Source organism: Microtus oregoni, unplaced genomic scaffold, assembly GCF_018167655.1.
Source record: "Microtus oregoni isolate MIOR12 unplaced genomic scaffold, Mior012 000031F_ref0000149, whole genome shotgun sequence".
Classification (NCBI taxonomy): domain Eukaryota; kingdom Metazoa; phylum Chordata; class Mammalia; order Rodentia; family Cricetidae; genus Microtus; species Microtus oregoni.
In genome coordinates, this window is record NW_024543090.1 from 26,319,047 (window position 1) to 26,342,635 (window position 23,589).

At 36.6% G+C, this 23,589-nt stretch overlaps 1 protein-coding gene across 4 annotated transcripts in view; it reads right to left on the bottom strand.

Annotated features, from left to right (window-relative positions):
- Myef2 (myelin expression factor 2) overlaps positions 1–23,589 on the bottom strand; it is a 36,470-nt gene that overhangs the window by 1,920 nt on the left and 10,961 nt on the right. The window contains exons 6-16 of one of the 4 annotated variants that reach the window (XM_041678778.1): positions 20,560–20,751; positions 19,823–19,976; positions 19,323–19,372; positions 19,152–19,215; positions 10,580–10,681; positions 9,077–9,127; positions 8,748–8,816; positions 8,344–8,442; positions 7,990–8,061; positions 6,267–6,475; positions 6,040–6,091 (exon numbers count right to left, since the gene is read on the bottom strand). In XM_041678778.1, the coding sequence (XP_041534712.1) occupies positions 6,040–6,091; positions 6,267–6,475; positions 7,990–8,061; positions 8,344–8,442; positions 8,748–8,816; positions 9,077–9,127; positions 10,580–10,681; positions 19,152–19,215; positions 19,323–19,372; positions 19,823–19,976; positions 20,560–20,751 (1,114 nt within the window). The remainder of the gene's footprint in view (positions 1–6,039; positions 6,092–6,266; positions 6,476–7,989; positions 8,062–8,343; positions 8,443–8,747; positions 8,817–9,076; positions 9,128–10,579; positions 10,682–19,151; positions 19,216–19,322; positions 19,373–19,822; positions 19,977–20,559; positions 20,752–23,589) is intronic. The other 3 variants (XM_041678779.1, XM_041678780.1, XM_041678781.1) reach the window with 3 other exon arrangements.

Consider the following 23,589-nt stretch of genomic DNA (forward strand, 5'->3'; position numbering starts at 1 on the left):
AGTGCTCTTAACCTCTGAGCCATCTCTCCAGCCCCCTGCACTGAAATCTTAAAGATGGCACCAAATAAGAAAATGGTTATAAAAGACAGCAGATTTAAAACAGTAAAGCTAAAAATGATGTTCTAGAAAGGACAACGAAACCGGACAACTGTTTTTATACAATTAACATCACTGCTAACTCTAGAATAAATCTATAGTTACTGTATCATCAGTAACACTGAAACACAAAGTAGCATGAAAACCCATCAGGGAAAGCAGAGTACTTCTAAGAGTAAAGAAAGAGGAGTGGGTGATAAGCACATGTAAGCAAAGACAGAGCAGTAAAACCACAGCTCAGGCCAACTGGGGTGCATATGACCAATCCAAACAGACTGTAACTTAAGGGCACCACTATTTATGTAATACTTCCCCCTCCCAGGATGTACCCTTTACCAAATCATGCTAGACTTTGAATACTACAGCAGCTAGATTACTTATGTGCTAATTTTAGTCTCTCAATCAAACCAGACAATCAGAAACATTTAAGGCCAAAAGGGACAAAAAAAGAAGAAAGAGAAAAGTAAAGGGCAAGGGTCTGTCAAGTGAAGACCGTTCCAGATGAAGAAAATGAGTATTATTCCGAATGAATAAGCTAGATTGCTTTCCTGTTAAGGGCATGAGCTGAGGGACTCTGATTTACACGATCCTAGGCTACTACTGCATTTCCTTTCAAAGTCAACTGATAAGCAATCCTTTACCTTCTGAACACTAAATATGCAAAGACAATGTCAGATGGATTCAAAACCATGTCTTATAAAGCAAATCAGGAAATTCTTGAGTATACCCCTAAAAGTTGTAAAACATACTAATCCCAGAAAAATTGCATAATTAAAGCAGATTGAAATAATATTTAGCCCACAACTAATAAAACAGGAAAGAAAAATGGTAATCTTATTTTCTAGTGGAAAAACAAAACAAAACAAAAAACCCCCCACAGAATGGCACTGAGAGATACATGCTAAAAGAAACATTAGTGGTTGTCTTAGTCAGGGTTACTATTGCTACAATGAAACACAAGACCAAAGAAAGTTGGAGAGAAAAGGGATTTATTTAGTTTGTATTTTCAAATCACTGATTTATAGTGATATTTTATTTATGATCTAACAAAGTCTGCCTGAAGATCAGAGTGCAAGCTAGTCACACTAGTCAATCATATAAGTCAGGCTGTGGTGGTACACAACTTTAGTCCAAGCACTGAAGAGGAAGATAAGACACGATGAGACAGGAAAATGTCCTCTTTCAGTCTGAAGATTTTGTAGAGGTAAAAGTGCTCTAGTGGTTGGCTGCTTTCTTTCTCTGATCTTTCAGCTTGAACCCCCATTCCTGTCTCTGGGTTTTTATTAGTCATGCTACAAGTGTTCATCATCAAAGTCAGGACAGGAACTGAAGCAGAGCAGGGACCTGGAGGTAAGAGCTTTGTGGAGGCCATGGAAGGGTGCTATTTACTGGCTTGCAGCTTGCTCAGCCTGCTTGCTTATAGAACCCAAAACCAGCAACCCAGGGATAAAACGATACATAATGGGCTGGGCCCTCCCACATCAATTACTAATTAAGAAAGTGCCCTATATGGCTGCCTCCAGCCCACTCACTTTTCAACTGAGGCTCCTTTCTCTCAAATGATTCCAGCTTTTGTCAAGTTGACACAAAATTAGCCAGTACAGTGGTAAACACAGCAACTTCCAAAATCCACCAGCATGTAGGGACCTGGCACCCAGGAAGGAGCAACTCCATTAAGGCAGAATGCTTTGGCACATGGTGGCACTTCCAGTTATCTCCAAGGGCCATGGATAATGTTACAAGCTTTGAAGCTATGCTAGCTTTACCTAAAAATTTAGATTTTTCTAAGTTCTACAGCATAGGGTGATAATCAACAATGGGTTTTACTTGAGCTAGATTCTTGAAAACAAGTTACTATCTCTTTGCATAACCATCTTTCCATATTCAGACAAGATTTTCTTTCACATTCCTCTTAAACTGGTGCAGCTCAGGAAGTCATCATTTAGGCATCCGAACTCCTCCCCTCACAGTGGTTTCACCTTCCCTCTGACCTCTCAGCTAGAGTACCAGAACCTTCTCAGTTTGGAGACTTAGATTCTAGAGTCAGCCCCTACACACCTGTTTCCACTGTTAAGACTACCCCAAGAAGGAAAAGAATCCCAAGTTGCTGGCTGGCTTGGTTATTTCTAGAACCTGGGGGTTGAGACACATCAGGGCCATGCACACACCAGGCAAATGCTAAAATGCTGAGCCACGTGACAGTGTCAACTTCTGGATTAGTTTTCATTTTTTTTTTAACTTTTGAGACAGTCTCACTAACATGCCCACCCAGGATGGTCTGTAATTTATTGAACAGTCCAAGCAGCCTTCCCAACTCAGCCACTCTGAGTGCTAAGACTACAGACATTCACAGCCACACTGAGACTCTGTATTTTCTTTCTAAAAAAAAAAAGTAATTTAGGAGGGAAAGTTTCAAATAATTAAACTTAATCTGCCTAACTTTTTACATGCTGAAGAAGTCTTCAAATGGCCTGTTTAGCAAAATTTCAAGGAAAAACAAAACCAACCAGACCAGCATTTTATCAGTTGTATAGGACTAAGCTCTGCCATAAGGAGATCAGACACACTGTGGTCATAGCGCAGTTGTGGGAACTACTTAGCACACGATGAAAGAAAGCTTTCCACTTTATTTAGTCCAGGCTATTGCTTTTAGAAATGGTATATATTTGGGGAAATGCTGGCATAGACCATAACTAAAAATAAGCCAAATTAATACATTCATAAATAATTAACAAAATCTGTCAAAATAAAACTATGACATTGCTATCTGGAATGTTGCCTTTGGGGTTTATGTTAGTAAGACACCTGCCAGTGAGTTATTTCCTAGCAGATGTTGTGTCTAGAGTACCACTAGATTCCTGATAAGAAAGGGAAAACATTTACTTAGCTAGCTTGGGCTCAGGAAAACAAAACACAGCAAATCAGCAATCAAACAAATCTGCTTTTATGGCTAAAGGTCAGTATTTGTTTGTCAGGTTAAAAACACTATTAAAACAGAAAAACCCTTGATGGAGGAAGGTCATTGGTTAAATAAAAAGAAACTGCTTGGCCCTCATTGGTTAGAAGATAGGTGGGAGGAATAAACAGAACAAAACGCTGGGAGGAAGAGGAAGTGAGCTCAGACTCCACAGCTCTCCTCTAGGGAGCAGACGCCTCAGAGAGATGCCATGCTCCCAGCTCCCAGGCAGACGCACGCGATGAAGCTCCGACCCAGGATGGACATAGGCTAGAATCTTCCCAGTAAGCGCACCTAGGGGCGCTACACAGATGATTAGAAATGGGCTAAATTAATATGTGAGAATTAGCCTAGAAGAGGCTAGATAGAAATGGGCCAAGCAGTGATTAAATGAATACAGTTTGTGTGTTGTTATTTCGGGCATAAGCTAGCCGTGGGGGCGGCCGGGTGCCGGAGACACAGCCCCGCTGCTCTTATTACTACAAACCCTAATACTTAGAAATAATGTAAGATGGCAGGAAACAGATGGTTCAGTTCAAACATGTTAGATAGTACTCTGGCAATAATGGAGATTTAGTTCTGTATTACTATAAATTATTTTCTTTGCCATCAATGTAACTCCTATTAGAACATGGAATGATAAAGAGTTTTGTAAACATGGCACTAAATATAAAATTGAAAAGCAGTTTTTATACTAATTTGGAAGTAAAAGACCAAACTCATTAACCTTTTAACTATCAGATAATTCAAAAGGGAAAGAAGAGAGGAAAATAGGAGTCCTATATAAGTGAGCCACTATTTTAAATGCAGACTTGGATACTTTCTCTTCGTACAAAATACCTTCCATTACTGTCAATGCTACCCCAGCCCTAGCTATTCAATGTTACTCCTGCCTGACCTCAAGAGATTGCCTGCTTTCAGTATATGTACTTACTCTACACAAGCTACCAACACCCTTCCAAATAATGCACTATGCTGCTTTCTCTCAGTAGTGAACAACGGCCAAGTCACTTGTATTTAACAAGGTTTTTATAAGAACTGTCTCTTCTTCGAATTTTAAGTTAATGTAAAGGGGTCATCAACAGAACATCCTAGACAGATTCATAGTGCAAGTTCTTTAAAAACTTCAATATCTGATTTTGTTCATCTCCAAAGGTCTAGCAGACTGCTAAAACACCAATGATCCTAGATTTAATGAGTAAATGAGTAACTCAATGAAGATTTAATCAGAGTGCTTATGAACATTTTATAACTCTTCTATCTGTACAGAAATAAAAAGAATTACCCTAAAGAGCCTCATCCAGGGTGAAAGAAAATTAGTAGATCATTATAAGAAAAGCTAACAGGAAATTAAATATAAAGAACTATATATAGCAATAGTATTCCTGGCAGTAGTCCACAAAGACTTCTTCCTTTTCTTTTCTTTTTTCTTTCTTTGCCTCCAGTATTGGGAACTGCCTCAAGACTCGTGCATGATAGGCAAGCACCCTACCACTGAGAAACATCCAGTCTCTCTTGTTTTTTTACCTAATTTTTTTATTCTGAGTAACTTTTTGTTGTTGTTTTATCTATTGAAGAGATTCTTCTCTCATTCAATACATCCCAATCAGAGTCTCTCAATTCCTCAACCTTCTCTCCACCTCCTTTCTCTCTTCCACATCCACTCCTCCTCCACTTCCTCTTCAGAAAACAGCAGGCCTCCAAGAGACAAAAACCAAACAGGACAAAGCAAGACACAATAAGGCAAGGCAGGGGAAAAGCCCTTATATAGGGGCTGGACAAGGCAACCCAACAGCAGGCAACAGTCAGGGATACAACCGCTTCCACCGTTATGAGTCCTACAAAAACACTGACCAAACAACCATAACATACATGCAGAGACCTGATGCAGACCCATGCATGCCCCAGGTCTGTTGTTTCAGTCTCTGGGAGTCCACATGAGCCCTACTTAGTTGATTCCATGGGCCATGTTTTCCTGGTGTCCTCCATTCCCTCTTGGTGTTTTGTTTTTTTATGAGACAATCTCAATAAATTGTCCAAGCTGACTTTGAATTGACTCTGTAGCCCAGGCACATCTTGAACCTGTGGCATCCTGTCTTAGCCTCCCAAGTAGCTGAAATTACAGGCTGTAATCAATTAGAAAGGTTGCTTTTGTGAAAGAACACTAAACTTGTTTTGTTTTTGTTTTTGTGTGCCTTAAAATACTAAAGATGCTGGCATGGTGGCATATGCCTTTAATACCAGAACTCTGGAGAAGAGGCAAGCAAATAGATCTTAGTTTTCTGTTAACTGTAAGAGGTGAAATGCACTACTTTCAATGTAACATACTGCATGAGTATCTTACTGATTTTAGTCGGGGATTCTATATAATAGAAAGAAAACTGTGGCTCTGGGTGAGTCACACAATTACCCCATATCACACTATTACTCCATTACCATACACAGGGAGAGGGAGCGGAGGGAGGACAGGGAACACTTTACCTATGAGTATGGCACAGAAAAAGCTTTATTTGAAAGTAATAAACCAGCCAATAACAGACAGGCCTAATGAATAACTAAGGTCTGTAGCTAGTCTCCTTATAGCCAAAAAGAGTTTTCAAAGGACTAGAAGAGCCACCAAAATCTATCTGTGTCTAGCTGGGTTCTATGCTTCTTACTACCTTAAGGTTCCTGTTATACAGGCAATGAAGTGTACAGAATGGATTGTCCCATCAACTATGCATCAGGAAGGAAGTAAACATGCCTTTTACTAAGTTTCTCATGAGAAAAAAAATATTCTAATGGAAAAACATATCAACCTCTTTAAAATACGGTAATAAAGAAAACTTCTTTACAACAGGTAATGATCCTGCCAAGTCTGCACTAAGCCCTGTTGTTTGTTCCAAGTCTGGGATAAGCCAAAATCTAATCACGGTGTTTTAAAGTTTAGGATTCAAAATGACCCACCCCAAAATATCAGCATAATCTGTAGCTACTTTTATACTTACCACACTGGCTGAATTTCTCTTTTAGTTTCTGCCAAGTCAAGTCAAAAGGCAGCTGGAATGAAAAGAGAAATTAGTAACATATATATATAATACATAATACTTATATTTTCCATACATATGGAAATAAAATGAAAAATTATTAACAATAGTCTCCAAATTTGTGTGTGTGCTTGTGTGTGTAAAGATATAAAAAGAATTTTAACTTTCCAATATATTTATTTGCTTACATTTCTAACAAATATCTGGTTGCCTTTGGAGGCTAATCTGTCTCTCATTCCGCTTCCCATGGGACCCGATAAAAAACCTCGATCTACGTCGATGCTCCTTTCCAGTATTGCTCCAATTCCCGGCCCCATCCTGTCAAAGCTGGAGCTCATGCGGTCCAGCCCCATCCCCATGCCTCCAGTCACACTGCTCATGCCGCCCATACTGCCACCTGCAGTGTGGGGAAGGGCAGGAGGATTTGGGAGTTTCAAGTTTAAAAAAAAAAAAATTAAAAAGAAAGACAAGAGAAAAGGAAAAAGAACAATTAGTTTTTGAAAAGGTGAGAAAAATTTATTTTTATAACAGAAAACAAACAAGTAATAGTTTGGTATACATTTGGTTAGTTGAGAAAAGTTAACTTTAGTCACAATATATGTGCCTTTATAAAATATAATCATAAAAATATCACATAAATACATAAATCCTCCATCAGTTACATATACTTTTAATTCTTATATTTATTTTTGCAATAATAGCAAATATAACAACTTGAAAACAAAATTTAGAAATACAAATTGTTAACTTAGCACACATGTTGCTCCCACATCACACTCCCTACACATCACTCCTTTCCTTGCTCACCCTGTACCGCAGTATGTGCACCTCTGTTTCCCACACAACTTCTACTTTGCTACCAATTCAACTTTCAGTAATCATAGACAACAGTAACTCAATATTACACAGAACTTGCAAAGAGAAAAACAAAAACTATTATTACTCTCCTTTAAACAAGGCTTGAGAATTTATTTCCTCATTCATCTTCTTATGTACTGGGTTTACTTCCTGTTTCCCTTAATTATCCTGATCTCATCCTCAAAATGTAACTCTGTTCTCATACCTATTATCTCTACATGAAAATCCAGTGCTGTGACTTTCCAGCTGGTTTTCTGTTGATAACAAATGTAACTGGGGAAACAGAGATGCAAACACTGAGATAAAGGAGGAAGGGAAGGATGTTACTGAGAGGAAAATGAATGTTGAAAGATGGCAGAGCAAGAAATAAGACGAGAAGCACATGGTAAGCAAATGTATCCAGCGGACAGAATTTTAGAATCTGTTTAGTAAGTTTGCTTCCTATTTCCTGAAATTTCAGCACCCAAAGGAAGTTAGTAGGGTATGGAGATTTATTTCTCAGGCACAGCCAAGTTGGCAATACCGGGCAGAATCTCAGTCATGTGTGCAGGCTCTACGTGACGTTTACTACGTGGGGACTGAGGAAAGGTATTTGGCACTCTCTAGTGCTGCAACACACTCATGGTTTTGAAGGTTCTAAGAGAGGAAAATAATCATCTCTTCATCTTTATCCCTCAACTTCAGAAAGTCCCTAAAATTTGGTGTTTGTCTCCACCTGCCAGAAGGCATAAGGCTTAAAGATGAAGCAAACTAGTAGCTGCTGTGCAAAATAAAACAGAAGTAGGGCCAGTGTATAAGCAACAGCTGTTTGTGACATGGGATGTGCAAAGACAGTTCTTGAACTGGCTACTGAATACACATTCTGGTATTAGTTGAGAAATAACAAAAACAAAGTTAATTTTCAAACAACCAAACAGAAATGTTTTAACTCATTAAAGTTTCTCAAAATATAAGACACATTAACACATTTACTGCACTACAGTAACTACTCTTGCAAATTCCTTGCAAGCACTCAAATACTACTCAGTAAGGTCTATTAAAATTTAAACCTACTTATTCCAGTTCCTACTGGACCCATGTTAGAAGCTCCTATTCTTCCTGCAAACCCTCCAATCATTGCACTGCCTAAACAAGGATGGAAAGATAATATACTAATTAATTTAAATAATGACACTTCAAAATGCCCAAGGTACTATACTCACAAATAACTAAACATTTATGAAATTTTTTGGAAATAAGAGTTCAAGTATTTAAAATACTATAAAAGACAGCCATGAAAATACAATCCTAAAGTGTTTTTCTTCTAGTAACAAACTATATACATAACTTTTAAAAAATTTTTCACCAAAAAGATCAGCTTTTAAGAATATGACCTGCAAAAGGAAAAAAGTATGCAACCAGCCCTACCAAGTCTACCAAAGGAATCGCCAAAGCCTCGATTTATTCCAATATCACCACGTCCGAAATCTCGCTCCATGCTACTAGTCATTGCACCACGGTATAGCTCTGAAAAGATGTGCAACAAATTAACCCTTCTTCAAGTACATCAATGCATGGAAAACCATTCAGGAATACGTCTAAGCTAAACTGAAGAAAAAAAAGCAAAAGTTATCAATACAAAACAGTCTGTAGCATACCAACTTACCTCATACACTCACTACACAACCCACCCCCCTCCCTGCAAGTGTCCTCTAGTGCCAAACTGCCTTTTGAAGACCCTATAGCATCTATTCCTACATGTGTGTGAAGGTACATATCTCAGTAAAAGGGAAAGTAAAGATAAGAGAAACTCCCTGAGTACATTCACTTACCTCCCATTCGGCCAACTCCACCAAATCCTGCCATGCTATTCATTGCTTCCAGACCACCAAACCCAACTCCTATGAAATAGAGTAATTTTGAGACTTGAGTGTAGCTCTGTAGATAAACAGTACATTCTAGAAATGTTAAGTCACCAGTAAGTGCTTCCTCCATTCCACCTTTTGCAGGTACTTAACACATCACCTTCCTTTAAGGGTATATTACGCTCAATTTTGGTCAACAGCATTTAGAACATGAGCCAACAATTAACTATGACTTTTTTCTAGATTTCTCAACAGTTTCTAGATGAGTACATGCAAAAACAAATACTTATACATACCTCCTCCAATTCTATTCATTCCTCCAAAACCCGGACCATCCATTCCCATACCTCAAATAAAATACACAGTATGTACTTTCAGTAAATCTTACTTTGTGACTAACTAATGACATTATAGCAAAATAAATACCATTGGTTTAGTCACAATGGAACACTAGAGAAGCAGGTGCAGGTTATAGGATGGTTTATAGAGCTACGTCATAGTGGCTGACTAGTCACCAGTCTTCAAAACAGGCCTCTGAACATCAGACAAGAAAAAAAAGAGTTTACTGGTCACACACAACACCCAGTTGGAGAGCATCTAGAACCAGTGTGCACTCTTTCAGATAGAGTGATGTCACGATAGCAGATTTAGCAATAGAATACAAAGCAAAGTCTCCTCTAAACACAGCAGTTAACAGGCTGGTCAAATTAATAACAAATAGCCTAAGTTTAGAAGGGAAAGGTACGATATCCTAAAATAAACAAGAAAACATGATTTTTGCCTCAGAATGAGAATGATTTCCATCACTACCTTATAATTTATAAAATTATGTATCAACTCAACAAAAAGAAGACTATGACAAGTTTATCTGCCCCTAAAATGCAATGTAATTCTCAAAGGATGGTCTGGGAACCTTTGAAAGGCCAAGAGATCAAAATAAACTCCATCACTAAATACTGCTGGGTTATAGGGCTGCTTCCTCTCATCCTCTCACGACTACAATGTGGAACTTCCCATAAACTACAAGGTGCATGCTATCACAGCAAACAGATGCAGACACAGCAAGCAGTCCAGCTATCTACATTAACCCAAACACCATAGAGATGCCAAAAACAGAATCACTCTTCCTTTTTTATTAGAAATACTTTATTTTCTTAAAAATAGTACTTATGTTAATTACATGTTTCATATTATATGCTTTAAATATAATTTTTAAGGTTAAGATTGGCATCAGGGTTAATCATGACTTTTAAATAAGTCAATTTTTACAATTTTAAGTTTTTTTAAAATACAGTAAATATTCAGAAACATAACATTAGCAAAATCATGTTACAGTTTTCAAACCTGAAAGAATAAAGTTTGCTGAACTTAAAATTAAAAGTTGGAAAACCAATCTCTAAAGATAATTGGGTCCAAGGAGCAGGCAAATAGCTACTTCAAAGCTCCCTTCCAAATGTAATCAATTCAAACAGCCTGTGCTATGGCACGGTGCTACCTATCCCACAAACCCTGTATTTCATGATGTGCAGAGTAGTAAGCTAAGAATTCATCTCCCTTAAAGCACCTCAATATGCCTGGCGCTCCAGGGCTAGCTTTCCCACGCCTGGCCCCAGAGGCAGTCCCCACCTGCATCCGCCCTTTTTTCGTGTCAGCTGCTTTCAAGGTTTCATCTCCTTTCTCAAACTCAACTGACATCCTCCACATCTCTAAAACAAAGTTCTCTAGAAAAAAATGGAACTAATACATATAAACTTTATTAAATAGCAAATAAATCAGAAATGTTTTAGGAAAAAACTTACCACTTGGACCCAAATTTCCCATGACACCACTTATGTTCAACTGGCTGGCACTAATAGGTTGTCCACCTGGACCAAGTCCCATTCCAATGCCTCCAAGACCACCTAAATCACAAACACCAACATTACTGAGACTCATACAAAACTGTTACTAACCTTTACCCTAAAAGGTTACATACAAATAGCAGGGGTCCTTGTGTTCATTTACAAAACACCATATAAAAAGACTGTAACATCATTTATACATGAACAGAATTTTATGAAGCAAGGACAGCTTATGTTCCACTTTAAGGTACTGAGAGAGGCCTAACAAACTCGCAAGAGCTGGGCTGAGGAAATGGCTCTGTAAGTAAAGGGCTTGCCTTGCAAACAAGAAAACCTGACTTAAATACCCAGAATGCACACCTTTTTAAAGCCAGGAATGGTATTAGACATGTGTTCTCGGTGCTAGTAAGATAACAGATTGCTAGGACTCGCTGGCCAGCTAGTCTAGCTTACTTGGCAAGTTCTAGGTAGAGACACAGTAGACATTGCTTAAAGAAAAAATACCGGAGGCTGTTTTCTGGCCTTACTTCCACACTTGTTCATTTCTAACCCCTGAAACACACACACACACACACACACACACACACACACACCCCAGGAAAATGTGAAATACACTGCTTCGTGCCCCATTGTTGTGCTCTTCTTCAGGACGATGGGGCCATCGGCACCCTAAGGTCAGAGCAACTGTGATTACTGCAGACGCTTCAAAATTACTAATACTCTTTTGTGTAAGGAAGAGACCACACAAAACGGCATTTATACCCCACAAAAGTTACCCACTGGCTTGGGAAATGGAAGGGAGGATAACACACATGACAATTTCTTGCTGGCAAGTTCCTCTTCCTTCTGTGCTTCTGTAAATAACCACAATTAAATTCACCAATTTACCAAATAAGACTTGGGTGAAGTCTTTGGGTAAATTTGTCTATTGCTGGTACCCTCTCTGGGATGAAGAGAGATTTGTCAGGCATTTCACACCAGAAAATGAGCATCTCGCCCAGATTTTAGAACCAATAAAAAAGTATTACTTTCAAAATAGTACAAATGAAAAAGTTGGCAATGACTGAAGACCTAAGACTGAGCTCGTGCAGTGGAGACAGCCTCTAGTCAGCACTCTCAAAGGTAGAGACACAAGACAACTGTAAGTTCAGGGCTGGGCAGAGATACATTAACAAGACCCGTCTCAAACAACCAACACTAAATCCACTTTTAAAATTCCTAATAATGAGGGTCTAGAGAGCAGGCTCAGTGATTAAGAGCACTTGTTACTCTTGCAGAGGACCTGGGTTCAGTTCTCAGCACCCACATAGCAGATCACAAGCACATCTAACTCCAGTTCGAGGGTCAGATGCCCTCTTCTGGCCTCCACAGATAAGTACACAGCTGATGGAGAAAAATGCCCATATACATAAAACATCTTTTAGAAACCCATAACATTGAAAAAAAAACAATATTAATTGCCTAGCTTTATCATGAACATTTATTTATACTTACAAAATAAATGTTCTCATATCTATGAGGCAAATATAAGAAATTCTTGAGACCTTAAGTTGCCTGAACACTGCCATTTACCTATGTGATTAAATTTAGATTTTATGTCTTATATTTAAATTCAGGTTTTTTGTTTTGTACTGATATTAAGTAAATAAAGATACTGAAAACCAACTTTAGAAAACCGGAGCTATAACTACTACTGGGCATATATCCAAAGAACTTCAAATTCTTGCACATCCATGTTTATTACTGCTCTATTTACCATGGGAAGAAAGAAAATAAACATAGAAAAAGGAACTGGCCTAAATATCCACCAAAAGAGAGATAATAAAAAACATGCTAATATACACAATGGAGATTTATTTGGCTGTAAAGAAAAATGAAATCTGGAGAAAGAAAAAACCTGGTGACCCTGTAAAGTGTAATATTAAATGTGGTGAGCCAACTCAGAACAACAAGCCCTTCATGTTTCTCCCTCATCAGCAGACCCCAGCCCATACTCTGAACATAATCAAAGTAGACAGGGTAAGCGGGGTCAAGTCAAAACTGCAGAATATCAAATATTTAATATTTAATAAGTTAAATATTATTATATAGTGAATATTTAATAATTATTAAATACTTAATGTTATCATTAAATAATTTCTTATTATTAAAAGGTAATATTAGGTGACAAAGGGGGACAGAGTATAGACAAAAGGACACATCAGCTAAGAAAGAGGTTGTAAAGCTATTTCCTATTTTTCAAGATGTGTACGTGGATTCAACTTTCTGTGCACTGAGGCAGCAATAACCATTCATGCATTCCCAGCGTCCAGCATGTGTTATTCCCTTGAGACATGATTATGGAAGTTGGGATTTTTGTAATGCTGCTGGTCACTAACACAAAAGGAAGCAGATATGACTAGTCACTAAGTGTATCAGCTACACTGCATTGACTCATTTAGAAAAAAAAAAAAGGCTAAATTTTTTTTTAAGGGATAGAGATCTGTAACCAGAATGAAAACTTGCTTCTCCTTATGCTTAAAACTCTATTAATAGTGCTGTCCAAGGTAAAAACGGTACCACTATAGACAAAGTATGGAGATTTTTGTTGAAATGAAAAGCATGGCACATACACACAATGAAGTTTTACTCATCCACAGAGAAGAATGAAATTATTTTCAGGATAACAGAACTGGACATTAGAATGTTAAAGGAAATAACTAGACTCGAATAAATACACTTTTCTTTCATGAAGATTTTAAACATAAACATGTGATATGAAGTAGAAGAGGGCTCTAAAGGAAGAGGAGGACTAGAAGTAATGGGAGTGAAAGAGAAAACACTGCAGGTCTTTTCTCATGTCTAACACAAATTTAATTCTCCGTGCACACAGCACACAGGTGTGGCACGAAAGGAGACACACTACCTGGGGAAGAAGAGGTCCAGTGAGAGGACAAGCAGGAGGGAGAGACGACAAAGGGAGACAAGAGATATATGAAAATGACTTAATAAAACCCACTTTGAACCCAGGCTAGGAATGATGCAGGGAGGGAGGGAGGATTAAGTGGATTGACGGCAGCTTAAAGATAGCAAAACTAAATTCTTGATGGCTATTTGATTAACCTGAGTCTTTTTTTCAAATTCTCACTAATGTAGCAATTAGGGCTTGAGGATGAGAAAGATACAGACACATATTTTAAACTGCACAGGTCAATATGAAGTAAATGTGTTCCTACGCCTAACAGCACAGTCAGGCTCGCACCATTTTGTCGCTTCTGACGGCTCAGTAATTACATTAATCTCAAAGAGTTATAAAAAAGCAAAGAAAAAATCTTAATATGAGAGTTATGTGAAATGAGAAACTTCCCACTTGCAAATTTGTAATAAAATTTGAGTGAAACAGATGAAGGAAGGAAGGAAGGAAAAAACAGAACAAAGAATTTAAAAATCATCGCCTATTTAAAGTTCATCCCCTCACTAGGCGGTGGTGGCACACACCTTTAATCCCAGCACTTGGGAATTCGAGGCCAGCCTGGTCTACAAGAGCTATTTCCAGGACAGGGAGAAACCCTGACTCGAAAAACCAAGAAAAGCTCATCACCTCATATCTCAAGAGAAAAGAAAATACAAATTACTTAAAAATGTAAAGTACACATAATAGGACAGATTTTTTCATTTATTGAGAATTTCATAAACATGCTTTGATCAAATCACTACCCCACTCGCCTTTCAACTCCCCATAACTTTTCCCTCCCAACATCACATCTTTTGTTGTTGTTTAACCCCACTGTTTACTTCATATCTATGGGCGTGGGTGTAAGGACATCCACTGGAGACTGGGAATTCTCTCAGGGGCTGCATTCCTGAAGGAAACCAATTTTCTCTTCCTCAGCAACCATTAGTCACTCAGCTGGGGTGGGGTGCATGTGTTCCTTCAGCAATCACCAGGCTGAGATCTGGGCAGGGATTGAGCACTACAATTTACTGCTGATGGAGGTATAGTGACGCTGACCAGGTAACTGGGAGGGAAGAAGGCTGCCTCACAAAGGGAGAAAGGGCAGTGTTCAAAGACACGTGGTTGGTCATTTTTTCCAGAATTTATCTTTTAAATCTTCAATCATTGTAAAATCTCGATAAACAGCAAGTCACACTCACACTGCAGTGAAGCTGTCTATCAGAGACGACGACTTTAAAATAGCTCCATGAAAAACTGATCAATAAAAGGGGGGAGAGGCAATTTAACAAGGAGTTTATCTAAACTATGAATTCTCAACAATGGAAACCAGAATAAACTATTTTCAAAGTGCTAAGACACAGAAACTTGACCTTAAACCCTCTAACAAGTCAAACTATTTCAGAAACATTTACAGAGCAGTCAACACTGGGAGACTTTACCTATAGTAACTCCTCACTGACAAAATTAAAAGCTTAATAGGTGCTCCAAAAGAAAGTGAGCAATACCAGGCCTAAGGGTAGAGAAATGATAACAGAAAAAATAAAAATAACATCTACTTTATGAGATCTGAAAAAGTAACAGAATGAAAACCCTGAATGATAATAGCATGCGGTCATTAGAATTAAAGAGGGCATGAACGCTAACTTCAAGATTTATACATACATAACAAAAGCAGAGAAAGACAAGTATTTATTAAGTACCAAAAGTGAAACACAAAATAAGAAAATGCAAATTCAACAAAATGATCAATGTGAGGAAACTGAATCCAACATCACATAAAGACTCAAAAATACAATTATACCTATAACATTTACATACATATACATCAAAACCAGTAATATAAAATAAAATGAAGAAACAACACACAACTATTATACTGAATATTATACAAGGACAAAGTAATTACAAAATTACCTCATAATAAATTATTTTATTCACTAAGAATTTTTCATTATTTATCAATTCCAATCTCTATTCATCAATTCTAATCTTGGATGCACTTGATAATTGACCTTCAAAATATTTTCAACAAGAAAAAAAAATGGTACAACTATCAATGTACTAAGAAATTTACCATTAAATACTTCTCAGTAATTGATAACCCAAAAAGATAAAATTATGAGAAAGGACAGAAAACAATTTAAATGATTAACAAGCCTGATTTAGTAAACATAGAAGACATAAAAAGGGGCCTATGGTATACCACCTACAGTAAAATTTAATTGTTTCACAGAATCGCAATTATATGGACTATGTTATATTACCGTATTGAACCTAAGTTAGAAACTAGTACAAAATAAAGAACTCATGCATTTGGAAATTCAAATTTTATATATATTTTAACGAAAAAAAAATCAATTCATTCTAGAAGTTTCTTTGCCTTTTCACAGCGTGCTAGCTCCAGACTGGACTTGCCTCCACTTTCCTCCCCAGGGATGCAAGAATATTGTAGTAGTAATTTTTAAACACTAAACTACAATAAAAATTAATCCATAGAAGAACCTATGTACAGTAGTTAAATTTATAATCCTAATTGCTTATGTTAGAAAAGAGAGAATGAAAATTAGTGAAATAAGTAATCAACTTAAGAGTCAGGGCAAAAATTAGACTAAACCTAAAAAAGAGGAAGGGAAGAAATAATAAAGAAATTAAATATACTGGAAACAAAGCTCATTCTTCACAAACACTAATGAACTGGCAATTTCTAATGATAATGAGCCAGTAAATGGAAAAACAATATTGGGCAGGAGAGACAACTCAGCCATAAAGAGCACGTAGTGCTTTTACAGAAGACCCAAGTTTGGGTCCCAGCATCCACACTGTACCACTCACAACCACCTGCACCTCCAGCACCAGGGGATCCAACATCCTCTTCTGGCCTCTGCAAGCACTAAAATAATATGCACAAACCTACGTACTGATATATACACATAATTAAAATAACATCTTCGTCAAGAGCAAAGAACTATGAATAGAGAGAAAATTTAAGATAGTGCTATACTAATAAAGTTTAACACCAAGTATCAGTGGGTAAAGGTGCTTGCTGCTAATCCTGACACCCTAAATTCAATCTCTGAAACCCATAAACTAGAAGAGACCTGATTACCAAGGGCTGTCCTCTGACTTCCCCACATGTGCCACAGCAAGCACATACACAAAATCCATGTTTAAAACAGTAAACACTTTAATGTTGAAGATAGACAAAAGTGGGAGAAACCCTTAGAGAAATAAAAGATATCAAGCAGCAATAAAAAATATTAACAGTAAATAAGTCGCCCCCAAACATATGTAAAGGCCAGTTTTACACAATTTTTAGCAAATATTAAAAAATAGGTAATTCTTAAAGAAAAAGAATATTTTAATTTAGTATTACTTCTAATACTTTAAAATGTAAATCTATCTGAAAAGCAGAAAAATGTATAAAAGCAGTATCATGCATTAAAATGAAGATATCAGCTTTATTAATAAAACAGAATCAAGAACAAAACACAAAACAGTGAACCGTGAAATAACATATGATGTTACACTAAATCTTAAAGTCAGGGAAGCTATTTTTATGTTTATGGATGTACAAATATGCACTCACATTACTAAAATTTATATAATAAACATATTCATGAGTTTCCTCTCATTAAGAGGAAGACATTGAGAAGTGGATGTGGAGTTGGGGCATTTCAAGTTTATTGATAAAATTTTATTTAATTAGAAAAATCTAGTAAATGTATGCCATACAAGAGTTACAAAAATAATTTTACTTCTGTCTGCATATTTAAAATATTTTGTTAAAAGCTTTAATAGTAATAATAATAATAATAATAATAATAATAGAACATGAATAAAAACAGCAACGTCCAGTAATGTTGCAAGAGCAATAGTGACTACAGAGCGCTTACACTGCTGTTTTATAATGCTTTAGAATATAGCAATCAGTGGGCATGTCTTGAGAATCTGTAGATCTAAATCTACTCCAGGATTTGTTTTCACTACTGGGATTGAACTCGGGACCCCATGCATGCTAATCAAGTGCTCTACCATTGACGTATACCAGCACTATCCCGACAGACACTTTGAAGTGCTAGCTCTACACTGAGTCCAGCTCCAGGTCACACTAAGTTGTTCAGGCTGGCTTGGAACTCACTCTACAGATGAGGCAGACTTTAGATTCTCCTGCCATAGCCTCTTAAGGATCATAGGCCTGTGCTGCAAGGTATGGCTAAGGACATCTAAAGAAAATATGAAAAATAACAGTTTTATATAAAAAAGTGTAATTCACTGTTGTGCTGGCTAATATATTTAAGATAATCTCGGAGATAAGAAAGTGTATCAATGTCACATTAAGGAATGAAAACACAGACTTTCTCTTGAATTAATCTGACCAACAGTGAGACCAAATTTGAATTCTCCACTTGTCTCTGTATCTTCCACCTGTCTGTAGTTTGTAGTTACTAGACTGTCTACAGTCTGTGTCTATCTGAATCCTGTTCTGATGTCTGATTATCCCTATGTCTGCCTTTCTTTAACACAGATTTTTGCCCTGTATTCATCAACCAACACAAAAAGTATGGAATGAGGATAAAAGATTCTTCAGAAATCTTTAACAGAACTTGTACAAGGAAAGAGACTTAACTGACCCAGAATAGTAAACAACACTGCAAACATATATTATCAAACAATATCCTATGTTGCTCCAACATTTATGGTGGATATTTGTTTTAAGGGTGATTTCAACCTGTTGGCTACTTTCAGAAACGATTACCACAGTGTCTACAGACACACTATTCTGGATTAAGGACATGAAAGAATACAAAATTTAAGATTAAAGGTAGATTAGGTTGTAAAAGCTGATTGCATGGGAGATCCAACATATAATAAGATTGGTTGTTGCACTATTCTCTTAAAGACAGGTTAAAAATCTGGCTGAGTACATAGTAGGACAACAGGTTAAGTAAATAGTCTTAAATGTTCATGAGGGGAATTAAAGTCCAATAAAAGTTCACTCTCTTTAAATGCAAAGTATATTCATAAGATTGCATCATACTCAGTTGATTATTAGAGAAATAAAGGTTAAAGCATGTAAAACACAGAACAGCAAAATGATCATGGAACACCAATAAAAATATCTGGGACAAATTTTCAACATGGAAAAATGGTTATAATTTATTGTTCAGCCCAACTTCTAAATAACTGATATAATAGTCTGAAGCTACTTAAATGCATATACATACATACACATAAGATAACAAGAATATATGTTAAAAACTGTTAAAAATGGTGGATATCTTATGGTAAAACTATAGGGTTTTTCTTTCCCTTTCTTGTATATGAACTCGCCAAATACATTAGTACTTATTAACTAGGTGGTCAAAAACAAACAAATAAAAAATTTAAAAATTCATTAATAAATCTCATATTTATCTTTTTACTCTTTACCTAATCAGAAGAAGCAAACTGCGCAAAATTCTAAACTAATCTCAAAGGAGTGTGAGAGCGACTTCAATCTGGGCATAAAAACAAACTTCTGCTTTGTACTTAATTTAAAACAAACAAACACACAAACAAAAAACTCCGGCTGTTTTCTAACAAGTTTCTACTTACGTGGTAACTGTGATGTCTTACTATCATGTGAACGGTAGTCTTCGTGAGGGACAGATTTGTCATCCTAATTACAAAAGAAAAATTATTATAGTTAAAAAACAGCTCCTAAGAGCTGCTGTGCTAGGAACACATCTGAAGCAATGAAGGCCGAGATGAGAAGGAGAAACTCACCATTTTCACATGCATAGGTCTATCAAATAAAAACTGCCCATTAAACATGGCTGTTGAGTCAGTCAAGGAAAGCCAGTTAAGATGACAGCAAAATTATACTTGCAGAAAAATTCTCATATCTAAAGAGTCTGAAACTCTCTGCTATTTTATCATTAGACTTTACTCATACTAGTCTCTTCCTCTGAATTACACCTTAATTCACCAAGACTGACTAGGTTTCATCAAAAGCCACTGCACTGACATACAATGGAGTGTCAAAGTATGCACACACCCATGCTGCAGCAGGAAGGAAGAGCAGAAAACAAGATCATACAGCCCTCAACAGCATGACTAGTTCAAGTATGAAGAGGGACTCTAGTACCTAACTAGGAACAAGACCTAGAACTGCAGACAAAAGCCTAATTTCTAAGCGATGCAACATTAAAGAACATTAACAAGAAACATGCAAAGATATTAAGTCTCATCAACTTCATTTAATGCTAAAATACAGATCAGGATACAAATTGCTTGAACTGCTTCAATTGCTTGCTCAAAAGTGACAGTGCCCATGCCTCTGCTCTTGCCATCCTTGTCTTCTTTAATATCTGCCCGCTTTACAGTTCCAGCTATGCTGAACACTTCTTTTAGCTTCTTCCAACCAACTTTGAAGTCAAGCTTAACATAAAATTGTATAAAGTTACACACAAACAAAATTATATTTTCCAAACTTATAAAACTATAAACTAATTCTTGCTCAATAATATAAAATAAAAAATAAAATAAAAAAGGTCTTGCTTAAAAATCAGTTCACCTATATCTACCTTCATTGAAATTCCCCAAATCTTTAAATTCCTCTATCCTGTTGTGTACACATGAAACTTGGCATCTATTTTGACTAAGGAAAATTTGTGTTTGGAACACATTGTCCATTTCACTAACTTTCAAGAGCATAACACAAATGGCAAACCAACCACAATAGGCACTTAAAACACCAAGACTACAAGAACAAAATTAAACTATGAAGATGAATAAAACACATATAACTGACTTAAAGTTAAATATCTAAGAATGCCACAGTTCTGTCTTAAAATGTTAAGCAACCGCTTAGCATTTAAAGTCTAACCTCAGACTACTTCATAATTTAGGTTTGCGTTTAGAATAGTTATGTCTTTACTTACTTAAGCTAAAAATAAACAAAATGACTTACAAACCTATCAGCATACAATACAGTATCAGAACAACAAAAGCTTAAACTTACATTAGCAACAAAAATTGTGGAACCAAGTCTACCAGCCTGCAAATTGCTGATAACCTCAGGAGGAATGTTCGGATTATTGAGAATGGAAGGTGGCAAATTCACCAACCCAGACCCCACATCAGAGGTATGTGATCCTTGAAATGATGTTCCTGTTCGTTGCAGTGCCCGGCGAGCATTTTCTCCATCGGGATCCTACAATGCACACTAAATGTTAACTGCTAGCAAATACATCAGTGAATATATATAATTCAAGTGGTTTAAACTCAACAACAGCTAACCCATCTGGACCAAAGTACTGACATCTTTGAGGACTAAGGTTTTGTTTATTCGGTTCCCACCCTTAACTCAAAGAGTAGCAAAACACTTTCTGTGCCTCTTTGCACAATACAGCAAAACTGAACTCTCACCACTAGATAGTCAAAATGTCAGATTCAGACTAATTCACAGCCTCTACCTAGCAGAACATACTACTGTAAACTAAGGAATACAGAGATAAAGGAAGGTTTACTATCACCGGTTAACATCACTCCTGAACAAAACACAATAATTCATTTTATAATAGCTTCCTCAACAATGAAAAGGACCTGTGACAGGAAAAGAGGAGGAATAACAGAAGGCCAAGTATCCAAGTAAAGAATTATAGCGAATATTTTTAGTTCATTCACTTTTAGAAGAAATATCTTTTATTAAAACAAAAGGCAAATACAAATGTATTTCGCCCACTCATTCCACTAAGTAGAAGGCCAACAACAAAACTCACATTAAGACTATATAAAATGAGAGGGCTATCATTTGCATGTAAATTATTATGCCAAAAATTCTACTTTCTCATTCATGAACTCACAGCACTTGTGCTTGCCTGTATAAGATCAGTCCAGCCAACATTCTAATATGGAAGGATAACGGACTCAGAGCTCCTACCAGGAGGGATCTATCGGCAGCAGCTGTCAGCTTCTGGGGAAGAGACTCAATTTTCTTAAAGGGTCTAATCCCTGGCAGGCCAGTCATGCAACAGTGGATGACTCCCCACCACCAAACACTCACAGGAGAATAAGGTTAGCACAAATCAGACTCAGGTTTTAAAAATTATTTGGGAGGGACACAAAGAAAGCTGGGAGAGCAAGGAGGTAGGAGTGGATCTAGAAGCTGGGGGAGAAGGGAGTAAAAATGATCAAAATACATTAAGTGAGATTCTCAAAGAATAAAAATATTCTATCAAAATCTTTCCTGCTGTGTTCAGTCTGTAAATACTGATAAAAAAAAAAGTGAAATAAAATGGAAGGATGACTTTAAGAAATTCTCCAGCATAGTTGGAAGAACAAAAGAAGGAAAAAGAATGAACGGAAGAATAAAAGTATGCCAGACTCTAATGTGTTTCTTCATAATGAAGAAATTAAAAGGAATACAAAAGTAAAGAAACTGTTGACCCAAGAATGCTCTAAGACTTTCAGTTAATAAATAGTTGGGATTGTTACTGCTCACTCTGTCACTTGACAGGATCTAGGATCACCCGAGGAATGATTTCTGGGCATGCTTGTGGGGAACAAACTGGATTAGACTAATAATAACTGCTTTTAATTGTGAGCAGGACCATTCCCTGTACTGGTTCCTGAAATGCATGGAATAAAGGAAGTGAGCAGAGCATGCATTCATATATCTGCTTCCTGACTATGAACTCGGCTGTTGCAGGCTCCTGCTGCCTTCAACTCCCCACAACGATGGACCACACTTCAAAGTGAAAGCCAAAATAAATTCTCCTAAGTTGATTTTAGTCGAGTATTTTGTTACAGTGACAGAAAAGAAATTAAGACAGTCATAAATGTTTCAGGTTTGAAAAGTGAAAAACGTGTACCAAAAAAAAATTGAGAATAATGGTTACCTACACAGGAGGATTTAAAAAGAGAGCAAGCTCCTTCAACTATTAAAGCACATAGATTGTTTGTATTAACAGTTGTACATTTGTTTTGTCACATGTAAGTAAGCACTATATATACATTACACACACATAAACAAATTGCATTATGATCTTACTTAGTTTTTATTCCTCTTTCCTCCTTGCTGTCCAGCCTGCCAATCATTAACTGTTAATGCTATTAGTGGATCTACTAATAATACATGAACAACTCCTACTGATCTTCATGCAACTGGATAGAATTCTAAAGACCTGCTAAAGAACGCTGCAAACACCCCTTCATTAGATAACCATGTAAGCAGTCCTCAGCAGTTTTATCAGTCACTAGTTTGTAAATCAGATATTCCCAGGAAAATGACTACCTTTACTGAACATTAGCTGAAGAGGTAAATAAACCCTTCATTACTTAGTAAAGTTAAATTTGACCTTTTTTTATAACCTTCTAAAATAGTTAAAAATAGAGGTATCCTACAAATTCATTCTAGGGTTTCCACAACAGATCTGGGCTCTACAAAATGCTGCAACAATCACATGACCTAAGTCTTTTAACACCCAGTCAATTTTGTCAACTAAAAATAGAAAGATACTATAAACACAGTATGCTTAATGTCTATAGTGTCTCTATGGAGCTTTTATAATACTCGTTTCCTTTAAAGAGAAGCAGGCCCATAAAATAGCAAATTATGATCATTAAATTATTAAGAGGATTATAAATTGTGACAAATTATTTAGGATGCCAGCACATTTCTAAAACCTTAGCCCTGGCTTATTCATAAAAGCAGCAAATAAATGACTAGTCGAAGCACAAAGCTTAAAACACTCCCTACCAAATCTCAGCTCTCTGTCAGTTTTTTTTTTTTTTTTTTTTTGGATAATCATAATCCCAGGATCAAACAGGATTCAAGGAATTTGGAAGTTAATTCCAGTAAAGAATAGAGGACACACGAATATTTTGGTATCAAGCCATTCAAACTATCATCACACTAAAGAACAAGATATCAACAATCACTAACAGGAATAATTTTTACAGTTTACATTTACAATATAGTTAAGACTATTTTAAGCACTGTGCTAACGGCTTTATATAATATCACAAGTATAGTAATTAGAAAACACTA